This window comes from Schistocerca serialis, chromosome 12 (genome assembly GCF_023864345.2).
Source record: "Schistocerca serialis cubense isolate TAMUIC-IGC-003099 chromosome 12, iqSchSeri2.2, whole genome shotgun sequence".
In the NCBI taxonomy this organism is placed as follows: Eukaryota; Metazoa; Arthropoda; class Insecta; order Orthoptera; family Acrididae; genus Schistocerca; species Schistocerca serialis.
The window spans coordinates 31,717,819-31,736,836 of record NC_064649.1 but is presented as its reverse complement, the minus strand read 5'-3'; the positions used below and the strand labels follow the sequence as shown (position 1 = coordinate 31,736,836).

Here is a 19,018-nt window from a genome sequence, read left to right as displayed (position 1 = left end):
AATAGCCTCACGGAGCTACCGATGTTGTCAACTAAGTCATTTATGTATATTGTAAACAATAAAGGTCCTATCACGCTTCCCTGCGGTACTCCCGAAATTACCTCTACATCTGCAGATTTTGAACCGTTAAGAATGACATGTTGTGTTCTTTCTTCTAGGAAATCCTGAATCCAATCACAAACCTGGTCCGATATTCCGTAAGCTCGTATTTTTTTCACTAAACGTAAGTGCGGAACCGTATCAAATGCCTTCCTGAAGTCCAGGAATACGGCATCAATCTGCTCGCCAGTGTCTACGGCACTGTGAATTTCTTGGGCAAATAGGGCGAGCTGAGTTTCACATGATCTCTGTTTGCGGAATCCATGTTGGTTATGATGAAGGAGATTTGTATTATCTAAGAACGTCATAATACGAGAACACAAAACATGTTCCATTATTCTACAACAGATTGACGTAAGCGAAATAGGCCTATAATTATTCGCATCTGATTTATGACCCTTCTTGAAAATGGGAACGACCTGCGCTTTCTTCCAGTCGCTAGGTACTTTACGTTCTTCCAGCGATCTACGATAAATTGCTGATAGAAAGGGGGCAAGTTCTTTAGCATAATCACTGTAGAATCTTAAGGGTATCTCGTCTGGTCCGGATGCTTTTCCGCTACTAAGTGATAGCAGTTGCTTTTCAATTCCGATATTGTTTATTTCAATATTTTCCATTTTGGCGTCCGTGCGACGGCTGAAGTCAGGGACCGTGTTACGATTTTCCGCAGTGAAACAGTTTCGGAACACTGAATTCAGTATTTCTGCCTTTCTTCGGTCGTCCTCTGTTTCGGTGCCACCGTGGTCAACAAGTGACTGAATAGGGGATTTATATCCGCTTACCGATTTTACATATGACCAAAACTTTTTAGGGTTCTTGTTTAGATTGTTTGCCAATGTTTTATGTTCGAATTCGTTGAATGCTTCTCTCGTTGCTCTCTTTACGCTCTTTTTCGCTTCGTTCAGCTTTTCCTTATCAGCTATGATTCGACTACTCTTAAACCTATGATGAAGCTTTCTTTGTTTCCGTAGTACCTTTCGTACATGATTGTTATACCACAGTGGATCTTTCCCCTCGCTTTGGACCTTAGTCGGTACGAACTTATCTAAGGCGTACTGGACGATGTTTCTGAATTTTTTCCATTTTTGTTCCACATCCTCTTCCTCAGAAATGAACGTTTGATGGTGGTCACTCAGATATTCTGCGATTTGTGCCCTATCACTCTTGTTAAGCAAATATATTTTCCTTCCTTTTTTGGCATTTCTTATTACACTTGTAGTCATTGATGCAACCACTGACTTATGATCACTGATACCCTCTTCTACATTCACGGAGTCGAAAAGTTCCGGTCTATTTGTTGCTATGAGGTCTAAAACGTTAGCTTCACGAGTTGGTTCTCTAACTATCTGCTCGAAGTAATTCTCGGACAAGGCAGTCAGGATAATGTCACAAGAGTTTCTGTCCCTGGCTCCAGTTCTGATTGTGTGACTATCCCATTCTATACCTGGTAGATTGAAGTCTCCACCTACTACAATAGTATGATCACGAAACTTCTTCACGACGTTCTGCAGGTTCTCTCTGAGGCGCTCAACTACTACGGTTGCTGATGCAGGTGGTCTATAGAAGCATCCGACTATCATATCTGACCCACCTTTGATACTTAACTTAACCCAGATTATTTCACATTCGCATTCGCTAATAACTTCACTGGATATTATTGAATTCTTTACTGCTATAAATACTCCTCCACCATTGGCGTTTATCCTATCCTTGCGGTATATATTCCATTCTGTGTCTAGGATTTCGTTACTGTTCACTTCCGGTTTTAACCAACTTTCCGTTCCTAATACTATATGCGCACTATTTCCTTCAATAAGAGATACTAATTCAGGAACCTTGCCCTGGATACTCCTGCAGTTTACCAATATTACGTTAACTTTTCCTGTTTTTGGTCTCTGAGGACGGACGTTCTTTATCAACGATGATAATGTCCTCTCTGGTAAGCCGTCAGGTATTTTATCGTTTCGCCCAAGGGGGGGTCCCTCTAACCTAAAAAAACCCCCGTGTGCACGCCACACGTACTCTGCTACCCTAGTAGCTGCTTCCGGTGTGTAGTGCACGGGTCGCAGGAAAATACTGTGGATGATGATATGAGAAGCATTATTTTCAAAGTCAGTTTTCTTTTATGGAATATGAATTACATTACAGGTGAGAATGATGAATTTCTTGAATCTTGGAGCACTTGATTCATATTCAAAACTGAGCACTTTGAGGACCAGCCACTTAGAAAAATTTCTGGCCCAGTAGACGAGCCATTTATGCCATTTTTTAAAATTTTATTGGTGCATCTGTGTTTGATATAAAAAGTATCACATCCTAAAAAAAGGCCAAGCTTCAAGAAGAGTTTTCATATTTATTTTTAGTTCTTTCATAGATTACAAATTATGCAATAACGATAGCAAAAAGTATAATTGTTCTCAAGAAAAAAGTGTGAGGTGAGTACTTGAGCAATTTGACTTTCCTGTGGAAAAGTGCTCAAAGGCTCATTTATTCAGCTAGGTAACCTAGAAATTGAAATTTATAATCATGCTTAGGATCCAGCCTAACCATACCCTAGTGGGGCGGGGGATGACAAATATTATATGTGAAAGCTTAGGTTTTTGTTATAACTATACTGTATGTAATGTATAGTAACTTAAAGCATTAACTTTTCATGTTTGTGTACTTACTTTACGTGTCCTGGCAAGAATGTCTAAATTCTCTTCTTCCAAAACTCTGCAGCTTTAATGGCCTTGTCATTGCACAGATGTACGTCTCTCTCTCTCTCTCTCTCTCTCTCTCTCTCTCTCTCTCTCTCTCTCTCTCTCTCTCTCTCTCTCTCTCTCTCCACATTCACACTGCTTATCTTCAGAGTTCCTTTTTGGGGTGCAGGTTTGTTTTTCGCAGTGTGTCCAATCAAAAAGGTAGGCGGCAGGTCTCAGGTTGGCCTTCTAATGGTACTGTCCGATATATAAAACTCTTCCTTGACTTAAGACAAGTTGGAAATGTTTGGTGGTTGTACATTGTGGGTTGATTTGCTCCCGTTTCCTCACTTTCACTGGGTAGTAGCTACTTTGTGTCTGATATCTGTGTGTTTGCACTACTTAATAGTGAGTAGTGCCAACTACATCATATCCTATGCTCTGAAAATTTGCTGTCATTGGCTGGTGAGATCACTTAACATGAGCTATGGCTGGCTAACAAAACCACATCACATTCTCGGTTTCAGTGCTTCAGAAATTACCATGCTGTATTTGGTGGAATTCGTATTAATACTCCCATAACACGAAAATATGCAGTGTACATGTTTCCGCACATCAAAGATCCTTCCAAAATGCATTTTTTGCTGGGTTTCATATTGTAAGGTGTCGGGAAGTCCTATGCTGGTGTGTAAAACCTGTATCATTCAAAGGATTGGTAAGTTTTACAGCTTTTAGGGAAACTGTATTGTAACTTAATACATAAAAACGTACTTTCACCCAGGGTGTAGTGTATTTTCACCTGAGGAAAAGTGTATTTTTAACTGGGAAATCCAGGAATCTCTTTTCACCTCCATGTATATAACTTGTTATTTATTGTATCATAACAAGTTTTGTTTTTTAGATCAGGTGGCCGAATTATGCCAGAGATTTAAGAGTACTAGTTGTGTTATGTAATAGACATAAAATCTGTAAATGATGGCCATGTAAACATGCTGCCGCCCACCTGACAGAAACGTGGTGAGCACACAACATACTGTGTTCCAGGTACTTACTGCTTGCCACACTTCTGCCAGGCAGTTGGCAGAATGCTTGTATGGCCATCATTTCCAGATTTTGCCTCTAAAATCATGACTCAGCAACTGATGTTCTAATGAATGAAGTTGACTGTAACATAGCTGTGGTGGGTCTGCTTAATCATTACACTGAGGCGACAAAAGTCACGGGATACCTCCTTGTATCGTGTCCGACATCCTTTTGCCTACTATAGTGCAGCAACTTGACGTGGTGTGGCCTCAAGTCGTTGGAAATCCCCTGCAGGAGTATTGGGCCACGCTGCCTCTATAGCCATCCATAATTGCGAAAGTATTTCCTGTGCAGGATTTTGTGAATGAACTGACCTCTCAATTGTGCCCCAATAAACGTTCAATGGGATCCAGGTTGGCAAATCTGTTTGGCCAAACCAATTGCTCGAATTGTCCAGAATGTTCTTGAAACTAGTCACAAACAATTGTGGCCCGGTGACATGGCGCATTATCAGCCGTGAAAATTCCACCACTGTTTGGAAACATGATGTCCATAACTGATCTCCAAGTAGCTGATCATCCAGAGGGCCCAGCCCATGTCATGTAAGCACAGCTCACGCTCTAATGGAGCCACCGCCAGTTTGCACAGTGCCTTGTTGACAACCTGTGTCCATGGTTTCATGAGGTATGCACGACACTTGAACCCCACCGTCAGCTCTTACCAACTGAGTCATCTGACCAGGCCACAGATTTTCCAGTCATCTAAGGTCCAACTGATCCCATGAGCCCAGTAGACATTGCAGGTGGTGTCGTGCCGGTAGCAAAGGCAGTTGTGTAGGTTGTCTGCTGCCATAGCCCATTAACGCCATATTTCGGTGCACTGTACTAACGGATGTGTACGTTGTTCATCCCACATTGATTTCTGCCATTATTTCGTGCACTGTTGCATGTCTGTTAGCGCTGACAACCCTATGCAAACACACCTGCTCTCAGTCAGGCTGCCTGCAACTGCGTTGTCAAAGGTGAGAGGTAATTGCTGAAATTTTGTATTCTCAGCACACTATTGGCACTGTGGGGGTCAGTATATCGAATTCCCTGACAATTCGAAATGGAACATCTCGTGCATCTTACTTCTCCTACAATTCTGTGTCCAAAGTCTGTTAATTCCCATCGTGTAACCATAATCACATTGGAAACCTTTTCGCATGAATCGCCTAAGTACAATTGACAGCTCTGCCTGTGCATTGCCCTTTTATACCTTGTGTATGTGATACTACCACTATCTGTATATGTGCTTGTAGCTGGCCCATGACTTTCGTCACTTCAGTGTAATATTAATGCCAGTCAGCTGTGGAGCTCAAAGTGGTCCCAATTAAATCTCAAGAAACCTTCCTTAAATTGGTTGGTAGAATCAATTTTTAGGAGCCTAAGACTGTACCATGGTGATCCACGTATCTTCAGTTTTTCAAATTTCTGTGAAGCATACCAAATGGAATGCAGAATTTGTAGCTCTATGACTGCATTTGGAACCGTGTAGCATCCATAGACTTTAAGAATAAGAAGGTCCCAGCCACAATGAACACATTTTTTTCAACTTTGAAATTTCACACATTTTTCTCCTCTCTTCTAGCATGGAAACTTGAATGATGTATTTGGGATTAACACTTCAGCCACAGGCAACACGGGTGTGTATGGTAAGCTCTTTCTGTACTATTTTGTGCGGCATGGTATTATAACATAGGATATAATTCCTGGGCTGTTTGTATGCAGAAGTCTCTATTTTCCCTAAGAGTCACATTTTACACATTCTCAGGTTTCACCCGTATGCTTACACATATACCCTCTTCCACCAGCAACTTTGTAAACATTTTTGCAAGCTTGTATATGTAACCTCACTTCAAGATGACAGTGATGGATGCAGTGTGTTAATGATAATGGTGGTTCTTGGAGCATTGATACACAAATGCATCCATCGTGTGCTTGGATGAAACCGAGACTTCTCTGAAAAAATGAATATTGTGTAATGGTCTTTCACAAAACCCCTAAGAAATTATGGCCATATGAAAAGGCTGTTAGTGATACCATAGTGTCTAGTCACGTATGATTGAGACAGGAACTGAAGCTGAGGGTAGCAATGCAAAAGCTGAAATGTTTAACCCCATTTTCAAATATTTATGTACAGCCATGGATCAGGAGAAGTGTCCCAGTTTAACCCTCATACAACTAAAAAGGTGAGTGAAATAAGTGTTAGTGTCTGAAGAAACAGCTGAATAACTGTAATTTAGCATAGATCCCTCAAACAAGAAGCAGTGACCTGTAGCTGGAAGAAAACCCAAGTCATGCTTATTTACAATGAGGGTAGTAGGAATGATCCACAAAACTATCTTTAAATATCCTTGACATTGATTTGGTGTAGAATCATAGAACATGTTCTGACCTCAGATGTATGAATCGATTGACCTCCTTCATCCCAACTAGCACGAATTTCGAAAACATCAGTAATGCAATCCCCAACTTGCACTTTTCTCATGTGACACATTGAAAGCTGTGGATCAAGGCAGTCAGCTAGATGCAATATTTAATTATTTCTGAAAAGCAGTACCTCATCCATTCTTATTGTCAAAAGTATGACCGTGTAGGGTATCTAGTGAAACTGGGACTGAATTGAGGATTTTGTGGGAGGGCAGATGATGCGGTATGTTATCTTGGCTGGAGAGTCGTCAGCTGTAAAAGTAACTTCAGGTATGTCCCAGGGAAGTGTGTTGGGACTCTTGCTGTTTATGTTGTATATTAATGACATTGCCAAGAATAGTAAGTCTCAGACTTCCTGCAGATGATACAGTTATTGATAATCAAATACTGTCTGAAACAAGTTTCTGCACTTCACAAAAGTAAAAAAAAGTGTTATCTTATGACTATAATATCAGTGAATCACAGTTGGAATGTGTCAACTCACACAAATATCTGGGTGTCACTTTGTAGGGATACGAAATGGGACACTCTCATAGGCGTAGTTGTGGGTGAAGCAGGTGGTAAACTTCAGTGTATGGTAGAATACTGGAGAACTGCAATCAGTATATGAAGGAAATTGCTTACAGATCACTCATGTTATCCATTGTAGAATATTCCTCACATGTGTGGGACCCATAGCAAATAGGACTAACAGAGGATACAGGACTTATACAGAGAAGGCAGCACCAGTAGTCACAGGATCGTCTGACCCATTTGGGAGAGAGCTGGAGAGATGCTCAAGAAATTGAATTGGCAGGCTCTCAAAGATAGACATAAACTATCCCAAGAAAGCCTACTTACAAAGTTTCAAGAGCAGACTTTAAATAATGACTGAGGGAGGAATATACTAAAACTCTCTATACAAAGGGATGCAGAAAAATGTATATATTCTTTGATATTTGATATCTTTGGAAATGACATCATTGCAGTTTTGCATGTTTTCTCAGCAGGTCCTGATGCACGTTTTGCAGCAGATGGCGGTGCAGCATTGAATGAAGTAAGATTGTCATTTGAAGTCCAGTGCCCAGTGCTGCTGTGTTGCAACATTTTGCTAGGCTACCTCAAAAATCTGTGAAGCAGGTTGCACCAGAAAGCGGGATAAGCCGATCGAGTGTATGACAAATTCTGAAGGTTGCAAAGTGGAAAGTGTACATTCCAAGATTGCTGCACGAACGAGAACGACCCAGATTGAATGATGGAGTACTGCAAGTGATTTGAAGGCATGCTTCGTAAGGATGAACGGTATGCAGAGTTGGTTATCTGATCTGATGAGGCACTATTCAAATTAAAAGGTACAATAAACTGCCACAACTGCGAGTGCTGCGCCCCTAAACATCCTCCCTCTCATGTGGGCAAATGTTAATCTACTGGCTATTAATGTGTGGTGTTGTCATCACATGATTCATATGTTGCAAACATTAATTTTGTTTGGAAACAGAAGATTTTATCTAAAACAAGATGGCACTCCGGCTCACTACCACAATGGATGAAAATCTACCCGGATTATGGCAAGGTCGAAGAGGAGTCATTCATACTCACCAGAGTATGAAAAATGTTTATGAACAAGCTATGAGAAACCATCAAGGTGTTCTGTGCAGGTATGACACTGGCAACACTGACAGCTGTAGTTTGGTCAACAGTTCAGTGGCTTAAAGATCGTTTGGCTGCTAATGAGTGTCACTTTGAACAAACAAAATAACCTTCACCTCATGTGAGTTGTAATGGTATGTCATTTTGTACAATCAACCCTGACTATCAAAGAGTGTTTATATTTTCTGGACCTCTCTGTATATCATTCACAGAGGAAACACAGAACAACATTTAAACTACGAGGGTTATTCCAAAAGTAAGGTCCGATTCACCGTAACTATTGAAATTTGGCGCCAATGACAAAACACGCATGCGCGCCGACTCCCGGCAAGCCTTGCGCGTCAAACGCCGCCATTCGCTTTGTTACTGTTGCTGAGTGTAGTTCACAGTGTCACTTTACAATGTTTAAGACAATTGATCAGCCCGCCGATTGTGAAGTAAGGGCAGTGATACGGTTTTTGTCTGCAAGAAACAATTCAGCGGCGGAAATCCGTCGGCAGATTACTGAAGTGTACGGTCCTAACATAATGAGCGACAGTAAAGTGCGCAAGTGGGTGCGAGCTTTTAATGAAGGACGGGATAATGTGCAAATGAAACGCAAGCTCTGATCAAGAAATTTGGATGGGAACAGATGGACCATCCTCCTTACAGTCCGGACCTGGCGCCAAGTGATTTCCACCTGTTCCGTTACTTAAAGGAGTTTCTCGGCAGCAAGCGCTTCGACACAGATGATGAAGTGAAAGAAGCAGTTAAGGACTGGTTATCGTCACAGGCGGCCAATTTCTATAACATGGGCATTCAAAAGCTTGTTGAACGATGTGACAAATGTTTAAATAAGTATGGAAGTTATGTAGAAAAATAGATAAAGATGTAAGGAATGTAAATAAAACAATTGTTTTGAAAAAAACATTTTAGTTTTGATTTTTTTTTTATAACCGGACCTTACTTTTGGAATAACCCTCGTAATTACACCATGCATGGAGGTATTTCGTCTATCATTCTTCCCATGCTCCATGTGTGCACAGAATGGAAAAATCCCAAACAGCTGGTACAATGGGATGTACCCTCTGCCATGACTTCACAATGATTTGCAGACTATAGATGTGTTGCCCTGCTGTGTCTAGCCTTGCCTCTAGGTGCGTCATTGTTGGTGCTTGTCTCTTCGATGCTGTGTCAAAGGAAGATGCAACAATGGTGACTGGTCTGCAGCGACAAGTGATATTGATCAGAGTGACAGAAACTGCAGTGACCTGTTTTTTTCAGTGTTTGTTATCTTGATGATATAGTTCTTTGTTCTTGTTTTATGCACGATTTTGGTGTTAATGAGCTGATTTTGGTGCTAATGTGCAGATGTTGTAATTTGTTTTTCAGACAAATTATAGTGTGTAATTTTTCATGTGTGGTCAGTGTACTCTCCTTTAACTCCTTCCATTCATGCTAAATAGGATAACTAAAGTGGTGACCTCAGCATGATTAACAAGATGTCTCGGATAATACACCGGCAGCACTATGATCAAATCAAAGCCACAAAGTCGCCTCAACATTCAGCAGTGCTGTATGTTAATAAAGAGGCAAGCTCTTCACATGCTCATACAGCCTCTACAGTTCAAGGTAGGAACTTCAGAAATGTAAAACTTCCCACCTTTCGGTGTAAATGACTGCACCTATGGTTCCAGCATGTAGAGAGCATGTTGAGACCATGTTTTTGTCTTTCCCCTCCAACGTGGCATTCTGGCTTTGGTGGACAGATTTCATTGCGCTGTGGCACACTTGGGTGAGGCTCAAGGTAAGCAAGCATAAAATTTGTTAGCTTCTCAAAATTGAGGTCCTTAAAACTGAATTAATTAAATAATATTAACTTCAGAGAGTTGATTACATAAACTATTACACTATTACGAGAAACAAGATCTGTTGGAGATAAATGACTAGCCAGAAGCTTTCCTGCATTTATTATGGCTGATTTGTCTTTGACAGCCTTGGTGGATAAAGTGGAGGCGACAGCTGTCTATTAGGAATGTATGGGTTGTAGCACTGTACAACAAACCGGTATAGCAGTGGACTCCAAACTGAGCATCAGCACTGAGGGTGGGCAGTGTGGCACTGATGCAAGTATATCACTAGCCATACCCGCAAGCACAGTAGAACACCTGATTGTGTGTGTGAAAGATTTACATGCCACAGCAGCAGCAATGAAACTCAATTGTGAATTCATGCCAGAACCAAAAGTACAGACGTCTAAGCAGGGAACATTGAATAATACTTTGTGGTGTTGGTACCATTTGACATTTTGGAAAGAATGCATATTAATGTAACATTCCATGCAATTTCCCAAACTTTTTTGATATCAGTGTACAATGTGCTCTGCTATTTCCTTTTATTCCCATCTACCGCACCGGTATTTAATGATTCAAACAATACTGTACAAGGCAATGCGGTACATACCTGGGTATGTCATGTGAGAAGTTTAGGACAGGCTCATCATTCGATGATCAGAGTTCACTAGATAAGACACCTCTCGAGCACAAAGGAATGCACAGAACCATTTTCATGCTTAAGTGTGGCACTGACTACTATGTTTCACAGGAGCCTACAAGAAGACAATGCATAACATTTGTGGATGGATTTGAAAACTATATCTCTGTTGATCTATCATGGACCGAAGGCACAGCTTATTAAGTAATTGTCAATGTAGATTGTATTATTGTTTCGATTTGGTGAGTCCAGTAAATTGTTTTTGGACTTGTGTTTTCTGCATTTCTATTCTGCTAGCACAGGTGCTTCAAAACATTTTAAAATGTTAAAGAAGGATTGGAATATAAACATAAATGTTTGGTGTCAAAATTATCAAATTAACTGGAAAATACGCATCTTTTCATATTACCCTCTAAAATATTCTTTCATAAAAATTAGACACCAACGTAAGACCCTGAGATGTTCATTTTTCATCTGCTTAATGCTGACTAGCCTTACTTGCGCCGGCTGCGGTGGCCAAGCAGTTCTAGGCGCTTCAGCTACAGTCGCAGGTTCGAATCCTGCCTTGGGCATGGATGTGTGTGATGTCCTTAGGTTAGTTAGGTTTAGGCAGTTCTAAGTCTAGGGGACTGATGACTTCAGATGTTAAGTCTCATAGTGCTTAGAGCCATATGAGCCTTAACTGCTGCATATGAAAAAAAGGAGACTGAATTACTATGACGTTTTAAGTGGGAAAGTCAGTTAATGTTTTCACGAAGTGAAAAGTGATACAATTTCAAACTGTAAATACCAGTGATAGTATTGAAATCCTTTCACTAAAGCGCAAAAAATAATAAACACAACAGTATTTGATCAGAGATTTCTATTCTCGTAGCCAAGATAATAAAGTGTAAGCACTTTGGGATGGCTCGTGGCAGGTTTAAATATTATTTTTGGGCTTGAGTTTCCTTGTGTAATGGTGGTAATTTAATACTGGGGGACCTTTCATAAGCAAGTGAGTAGTAAATTAACAAAAAAGATAATTAAATATAGGAACCCTTGTTTTTTTTATGAAGTTCCTCTATATGTGGCCCAAAATTGCAATACAAAGAAAAGTTTTACCCAGCCACCCAAGCCGTGTCCAAACAGCACTGAATAAATGCCAACAACCCGAGGTTACCTTGTATATAAACAATGGTAAGTTTAATTCACATGAAAGTTTCTTACATCAAAAAGGATAAAATCAATCTGGGAGTCATGTGTAAGCATGTATACAGTTAGTTTTCTTCGACATCGTTCATTTAAGCAATTATACTATCGTGAATTCAGTTCCTAGTTACTTCCAATTTTTGCAGAATATATAGTGTGAAATGTTTCTTCTAATAAAGAGTTAATAATTTCAGATAATATTGTTTCACAGATTATATCAAATGTGTCAGCTGCTGAGATAATATGAATTATTTCTACCAACAGTGCAGATGTAGGATGATTACAGAAAATGTGCAACATGATGAAAATAGTTTATCCACATTCTCAACTGTAATAGACATACTATTTACTCATTTTTGGTTGGTTTTTATATATAGTGGGGTTGTATTGACATCCATGAATTTTTTTCTTAGATCTATAGCAGTGATGTGATGGATATGGTGTAGGTTGACGGCAGATGGAGTTCTGACTAATTGTGTATTGAACTACTGGGAATATGTTACAGATGAGCGTGCAGAACTTGGAGCAGACCAATGCAGATGATTTAATACTGTCTGTGCCATTTCAAATATTACTATACTTAAGCTTGTAACCAAGACTACCACAGCTACAAGTTGGATGTTAATTAACTGTTTCAGCTGTATGTAGTCCTTTACTTTTAGATCATTACTGGTTTCATATCACTAATTACCACATTTTCAGGAGAACAGCTGTGTAACAATAAATTAAGAAGGAATAACAACCCTGTGACATCCTCAAATATAATATGATAATTTTCTAAAATTATTTTAAGATTTTTATTTATTTTTATTTTTTGAAAAACTTTAAAAACTTTTACATAAGAATATTAAGATATTGGTATCATATAACTAAAACATTAGAGCTAAAAGACTCATAACTTGGTACCCAACATTTGTTTTCAGTCATAATGAAACACCACCAGTTGACGGTATGTCATTGAATAAAACAGCTGCCAGATGCATAGATTCAAATCCAATATGGTGAATGGGACCTAAACACATTATGCCATAGTGATCCAATGGTAAGGTGGAAATGTATGAAAACTATTAAGATCTAATTTGCAGCTAGCATGAAAAAACCAAGAAATGGTTGCAACAAAGTGGAGGTATATTCTAAGTAACCTGGACAAAATGAATCAAGCGAGTAGCTATTGACATGAACGTAGAACCTGAAAAACAAATTTATTGTTTCTCTGGTCGATATGATATTACTGAAGAGGGGATGTGACTGTTTGCTGTCTCTTACGAATGGCGTGAAAGTAAACAGCTTGACTACAGATGGCTTGCACTGTGCTTGAAGAAGAATTTTATAAAAGTTGTGAAGTTGACTCTGGTACTGATGTGGCTCCAAATGTAGATTGATTTGCATGATCTAAAGATGGATGTGAACCTCTTTCCTTTGGGGTTTGCCTTCCTTTTGAGGGCATATGTGTGTAACAGAAACTCTCATTGATAATTTCCTGCAGATGTTTTCAAACTATAATAGTAAAACTACTATATATGATTTTGTGCTCCTGATTCTTTGGTGTAAATGTTTATCATCACACATTCTGGACTTGGAAATACATAGTAAATTGAGCAGTTTTACTGATTACTATTCTCAAAGAGTACATACTGACATGTATTTCATTGTTTTGCTGGCTAGGCCATTCTGATGCGTAAAGGGTTAGGAGTGGTATACTGAATGTACACAGAGAGGGTACAGGAGAGCATAACAGAAATATTGAAAGATCTGAACTTGCAAATTCTTGAAGATCATCCTGCATCTGCGTCTACATCTACATCCATACTCTGCAAGCCACCTGAAGGTTTGTGTAGGAGGGTACTTTCAATACCTCTATTGGTTCTCCCTTCAATTCCAGCCTCGTACTGTTCGTGGAAAGAAAGATTGTCAGTATGCCTCTGTGTGGGCTCTAATCTCTCTGATTTTATCCTCATGGTTTCTTCACGAGATATACGTAGGAGGAAGCAATATACTCCTTGACTCCTCAGTGAAGGTATGTTCTCGAAACTTCAACAAAAACCTGTACCGAGCTACTGAGCGTCTCTCCTGCAGAGTCTTCCACTGGAGTTTATCTATCATCTCCGTAACGCTTTCGCGATTACTAAATGATCCTGTAATGAAGCGCGCTGCTCTCCATTGCATCTTCTCTATCTCTTCTATCAACCCTATCTGGCACGTATTATTTGCAAATTTTCAAGAACTACTATTGAGGAATGTAGGAACATGCTTCAGCTCCTGATGTGCTGCTCCCAAAAGCACTGTAAAGACCACACTGGACTAACTATAGCACTCACAAAGGCACTGAGCAATCATTCTCTCCACAGTCTGTAAGCGAATGGAATGTGAGGAAACCCTAATATATCATACAGTGGGAAGTATGGGGAGGGAGGGAAGGGAGGGAAAGAGAGAGGGTGATTAAAGAATAGAAAATTCATGCATGCAGTGAAACATTATCCTTTGTAGCTAGACACGCAAGTACCTGTTACCTATTTCTGTTTTTGTCCCAATGTAGTGCGTAAACTGCAAGTGATTGACATAAAAGGAAATTTCAGCACTTTTTTCATAAACTGCTGGCTTTCTGGCTAACTTTGTTACGTTCATTTGTAATAAACATATCAATTTCTATGATGTATATATGCAGACTGAAGCAACGAATGAAAATTTATACCAAGGCCAGGATTGAAGCAGGTCACCTGTTCACAAGGCAGATGCATTAACCACTACGTCACCCTGGCACAATAGCTTTTCACAACTGCATGGACTACCACTATAGCAAGTCTCCCTTCTCAATCCAAATTTACATCACACCTCAGCCCACATAGTACAGGGTGTACATAAAGTCTGGGAACACTTCCAATTATGTATTGCACAAGAACCAAACATTGTGCAGATATCATACATATGTCATTTTGAAGAGAAACCCTGAAAGTTTTTTTTTTTTCATGTATACCACCACAGTGTAGTTTGGTAATTTGCCAATAATCAGTGCTAGTCACAAACATGCCGAGTTCAGGTGCGGAGCAAGCTTTCTGTCTGTTGGAGTTCAACAAAAACAAGTTTGCTACAGCTGTTCAATGGATGTTTAGAACCAAGTATGGTAAGAAGCCACCAACAAGGAAGGCCATTTGCCACTGGCATAACAAATTCATTATGATGGGTTGCTTGTGCCTGGCAAAGATAAGCGGACATCCAAGTGCGAGTGAAGAGAATATGGAGTGCAAATTAGAGGCATTCATAAGGTATCCCTACTTGGGCATGTTGCAGCAATGGCTGATGTCTCAAATTCAATTGGAATCTCCGTTTATCTTTCAGCAGGATGGGGCTCCACCCCATTTTCATAGTGAAGTTTGTGGGTACCTGAACACTGAGTTGCCGCATTGACGAATCGGCTGTGCTACAGAAGGGGACAGCTGTTTAATGAAATGGCCTCTGCTACCACCAGATCTCACTCCATGTGACTTTTTCCTGTGGGGACATGTTAAAGATCTGGTGTATGTACCACCTATAGCACATGATGTAGCAGAGCTCCGGGAGAGAATATGGGAAGCAACTGCCACAGTCAACGATGCCATGTTGGGACGGGTATGGCAACAATTTGATTACCGTATTGACGTCTGCCGGGCCATTCATGGTTTGCATATTGAATGTTTGTGGAAAAGACTTTCAGAGTTTCTCTTCAAAATGCAATATCTATGACATCTGTTCAATGTTTAGATCTTGTGCAATAAATAATTTAAAGTGTTCCCAAACTTTAAGTATACCCTGTATTTCCCCTTAACTTGAACAGCATTGCAGAGTCTCTTCATTTGTATTGGGACAGCACCACAACAGCAAACAAAATGGTGGATCCTGTTTTGAAATCTAGGTATGGGCACTTCAATGAAATGAAATTATGTGGTTCCAGGGACCTCTTCCCCCAAGAAGGATCCCTTGTTTTGTTTACTGCTGAGGTGCTGTTCCAATGTAGTTGGAGAACCTGTGTAATGCTGTCAGAGCAAGTGGGGAATATGAAGTGGGCTGAGGCATGAATGGGAATATGGACTGAGGAGTGAGGTGTGTTTGAGTAGTCCGTCCAATTCTGCAAAGCCACTGTGCCAGGGTGGTGAAGTGGTTAGCGCATCTGCCTAATAAGCAGGAGATCCGGGTTCGAATCCTGGCCTTGGAACAAATTTTCATTTGTGGCTTCAGTCTGCATATATATATCGTAGATATTTGACACCTGAAAAGTCTCTTGAACCTTTTAGTTTCTTTTGGTATCAATTTCTGTCTTATTGAGCAGGAAATGAACTAATACAGCTCATTTGTATCAAACTAGTCTTTATTGGAATGTAACAAATACTTTTATTTACATATAGTGTTTGATCATACATAATAAAAATTTATATTCTTGGCAGAAGAAAAATGAAGGTGCTTATGTGGAATGTCCCACAAAGCTGATCTACTGACCAAACTTTGGTAATATTTTGTCTAACCCTTTGAAGTAAAATAAAAAAGTTCTGTAAGTTATTGTGCTATGTGCAACATGTCTGATCTGTCTTTTAGTGTAAGGTTGAGATATGTTTCAAGAAATTAGTGAGAAGCTGCACACTAGAGTTGGTGGCATCAGTACTAAAGTAACTGCATAGGATGAGTAAATCTTTTGTGCTCTTCATCCTTACTGCTGTGCTCAACAGTAACAAGATTGTCATTACTTCAGTTTCGACAGGAGCAACAGCTGCTACAAATTATCTGATTAACACCTGTGTGACACGTTTCCTTTTTGTGTGTGTCAGTAGTATTTCCTGAATGTTTGGCCATACCTTTTTGTTGCAGCTGATATTTCTGTGTCTTGAGGGATTGAAAAGAACACAAAGCGAGGACTTATTATCTCAGCTCAGATAAGAAAATTGTATTATTTCAAAAGTGGTATTGCTAGAAACTGTAATGGTGTTTAAAAAGACCAGATTGCAGAGCTGAAGAAATTTCACTCAAAGTTTTATAGGACTGTGGGATTCAGTTGTTGGGAAAGCATAGAGAGAAGTTTAATTTCACTAACTGTATGGCCAATGCGAGATAATGGCATTAATAGTTATGTGTCCAGAACTTTGTGGAAACTAACTGAAAGAGGACATACGGTGCATGGATTGAAATGTCTGTTGTTAATTCTACAATTTGCATGAATAATCTTGAGACAAAAATATTACCATGCTCACACTCCAGCTCTTTCTGCTAAATTAATTTTTTTTTTTGGTGATACTGCTCCTTCATTTTTCTTTTTTTGCCTTAGTAAGTGAGGATGAGCCTAAAATGTCTTTAAAGCTATTTTGAAATTACAATAGGAAACCAGTCTGTGATGGCATGGCATAACTATTTACACACACACACACACTGAAGATGAAATTATAAGGAGTTGGAGAGGAGAGCCAAAATGAGGAAATGCTTGTTTTCATAAATGGTAGCTACGGGAAGAAATTAAAGTTCAACAAATGATGACACTGATAGGGGGGGGGGGGGGGGGGGGGGGGAAGGTAAAGACAGAAAAATTAAGTTACAGCAAATGCATGATACAGTAATCCTCTGTTTATGAGACCATCAGATCATTTGGTTTCCTAGTGTGTGAATAATTCAGTCTTAAATTTACTTTTCAGTTCTTTACATGCAGATGACTTAATAATCTTAGGAACACATTTTGGGAACTACAAATTTAGAACAGACATTTACCTAACAAGACTGTTCTTATATATTTTCACTACTTCAGGCTCATCCCTTGCATTGCATTTAAAACACACTACATACTACAAGACAGGTCACATTCTTCACACAATTAGAATATTTGTAATATAGTAACAAAAAAACTTATTTTAATGTCTCAGGAAACTGCAGCAAGAGAATTTGAAAAGCTGGAAATCAACACTTTTCACATATATTAGATTACTTAAATTTTCAACAGCAAACTATAAAAAGAACAAACTAAAGAAATGAAACTGACCAGAACACAGTTTCCTAAAATCATTTTACTTACATCAATTTTTCTATGTCTTCATTGTACTCATTTTGGAATTTCATGCTTCACTTTTGACAGTAAAAAGGTAGCTAATAACATTTGTGTCATGCTATTTTGTTTGGAGTTTGTCCAGTATTATGAAATTAATATTGACAAATGCACTACAAACATGTTAAAACTCTGAATTGCTCATAACCTTATTGCTTAAAAACATCACAACTATAATTGTAAATATTATTGTATCACCAGATATATAGTTCTCATTCTGTGTGTTACTGTGTCCATGTCAATGATATTTTATGAAGAAACAAAATGTCCTCCTATCACTTGTAGGAAGAGTTCTATTGTTGAGCAAGTACAAGTGTATAAATTCTTAAGATACATCACTCGTATATATAGTAAGTATTTCACCTACACACAAAAAGGGAAAATCTTCAGTTCTCATATGATGAAAGTAGGAGGTTGTTCTCACTGAGAGAAAGAACAGTGACCATGCTGGTAACATCTGCCATTAAAGTTTACCTCTGTTTGTTTTTTATCCAGAAATACTTCAGTTGTAATATGCAGAAGGAAAAGATCTACTGGACATCGTAATAAATACTGAGGAAAGTAAGAATGAGGAAATTTGATCTTTGCACAGTGAACCAGTTCCATCCATTATTTTGGCAGACTGGCTTCGTGGCACTATCAACTGATCTGTGTGCATGTCAGGGCTGCCTACAGTAATCAGTATAGCACAACTGAAACTGAGTGAGACTAAATGTGGATACTGTGCAATTACATTTGTGTGATATCTCTGTAATTTATAGGGGAAGAGGAAAACACTACAAAAATCAGCACTTTTTTATATGATGTATATGTGTGACTTAATGTAGACCATTTAATTGCAATAACCATTATATTCATTATGATCCCTGAGGCCATTTTGTAAAAATATTATTTTGCATTTAGTTCTTGTTGCTAAAGACCTCTTGATTTCAATGCTAATAATGTTTGCAAAATATCAATTGAGTGGTCGAAAAGATCCATGTATTTTAGTCAATACTTGATCTTAATGAACAGTTATTACAAAACTTGATTATTGTATGTGTCTTTAATGCATAAATATGATTTGATAATCCGTAAGCAGGCTTCAAGTAATACACTATTTAAAAAATACAGGTTTTATGAAGAGAAGAACCCTGCCAAAGGGAAATTTTGATATATGAATGAAGGCCTCTATTCAGACTCCTTCCACAGGGTAACTGGTCTGAAGATGCTTTCACACAGATTGAAACTGGTCACCTTTTAAAATTAAAATAAATTATTTTATGTGGTCAAGACTGCTTTTTAATTAAAATTTTTAATAGTGCTTTTGACAACTGTTGTTTTCATGAGCAATGTTTCAAACAATTTCAAAGTACATAAATGAAACTGTGTAACACCAACATTATCTCATGATTTGCTGA

General features: G+C 38.9%; 1 protein-coding gene across 1 annotated transcript in view; it reads left to right on the top strand.

Moving 5' to 3' along the window:
- LOC126428178 (sorting nexin-4-like) overlaps window positions 1-12,911 on the top strand; it is an 84,318-nt gene extending 71,407 nt beyond the window's left edge. Inside the window, exons 9-10 of the mRNA XM_050090092.1 lie at window positions 5,433-5,496; window positions 12,487-12,911. Of these exons, the coding sequence (XP_049946049.1) occupies window positions 5,433-5,496; window positions 12,487-12,524 (102 nt within the window). The 3' untranslated portion in view covers window positions 12,525-12,911. The remainder of the gene's footprint in view (window positions 1-5,432; window positions 5,497-12,486) is intronic.
- Window positions 12,912-19,018: the final 6,107 nt, after the last annotated feature.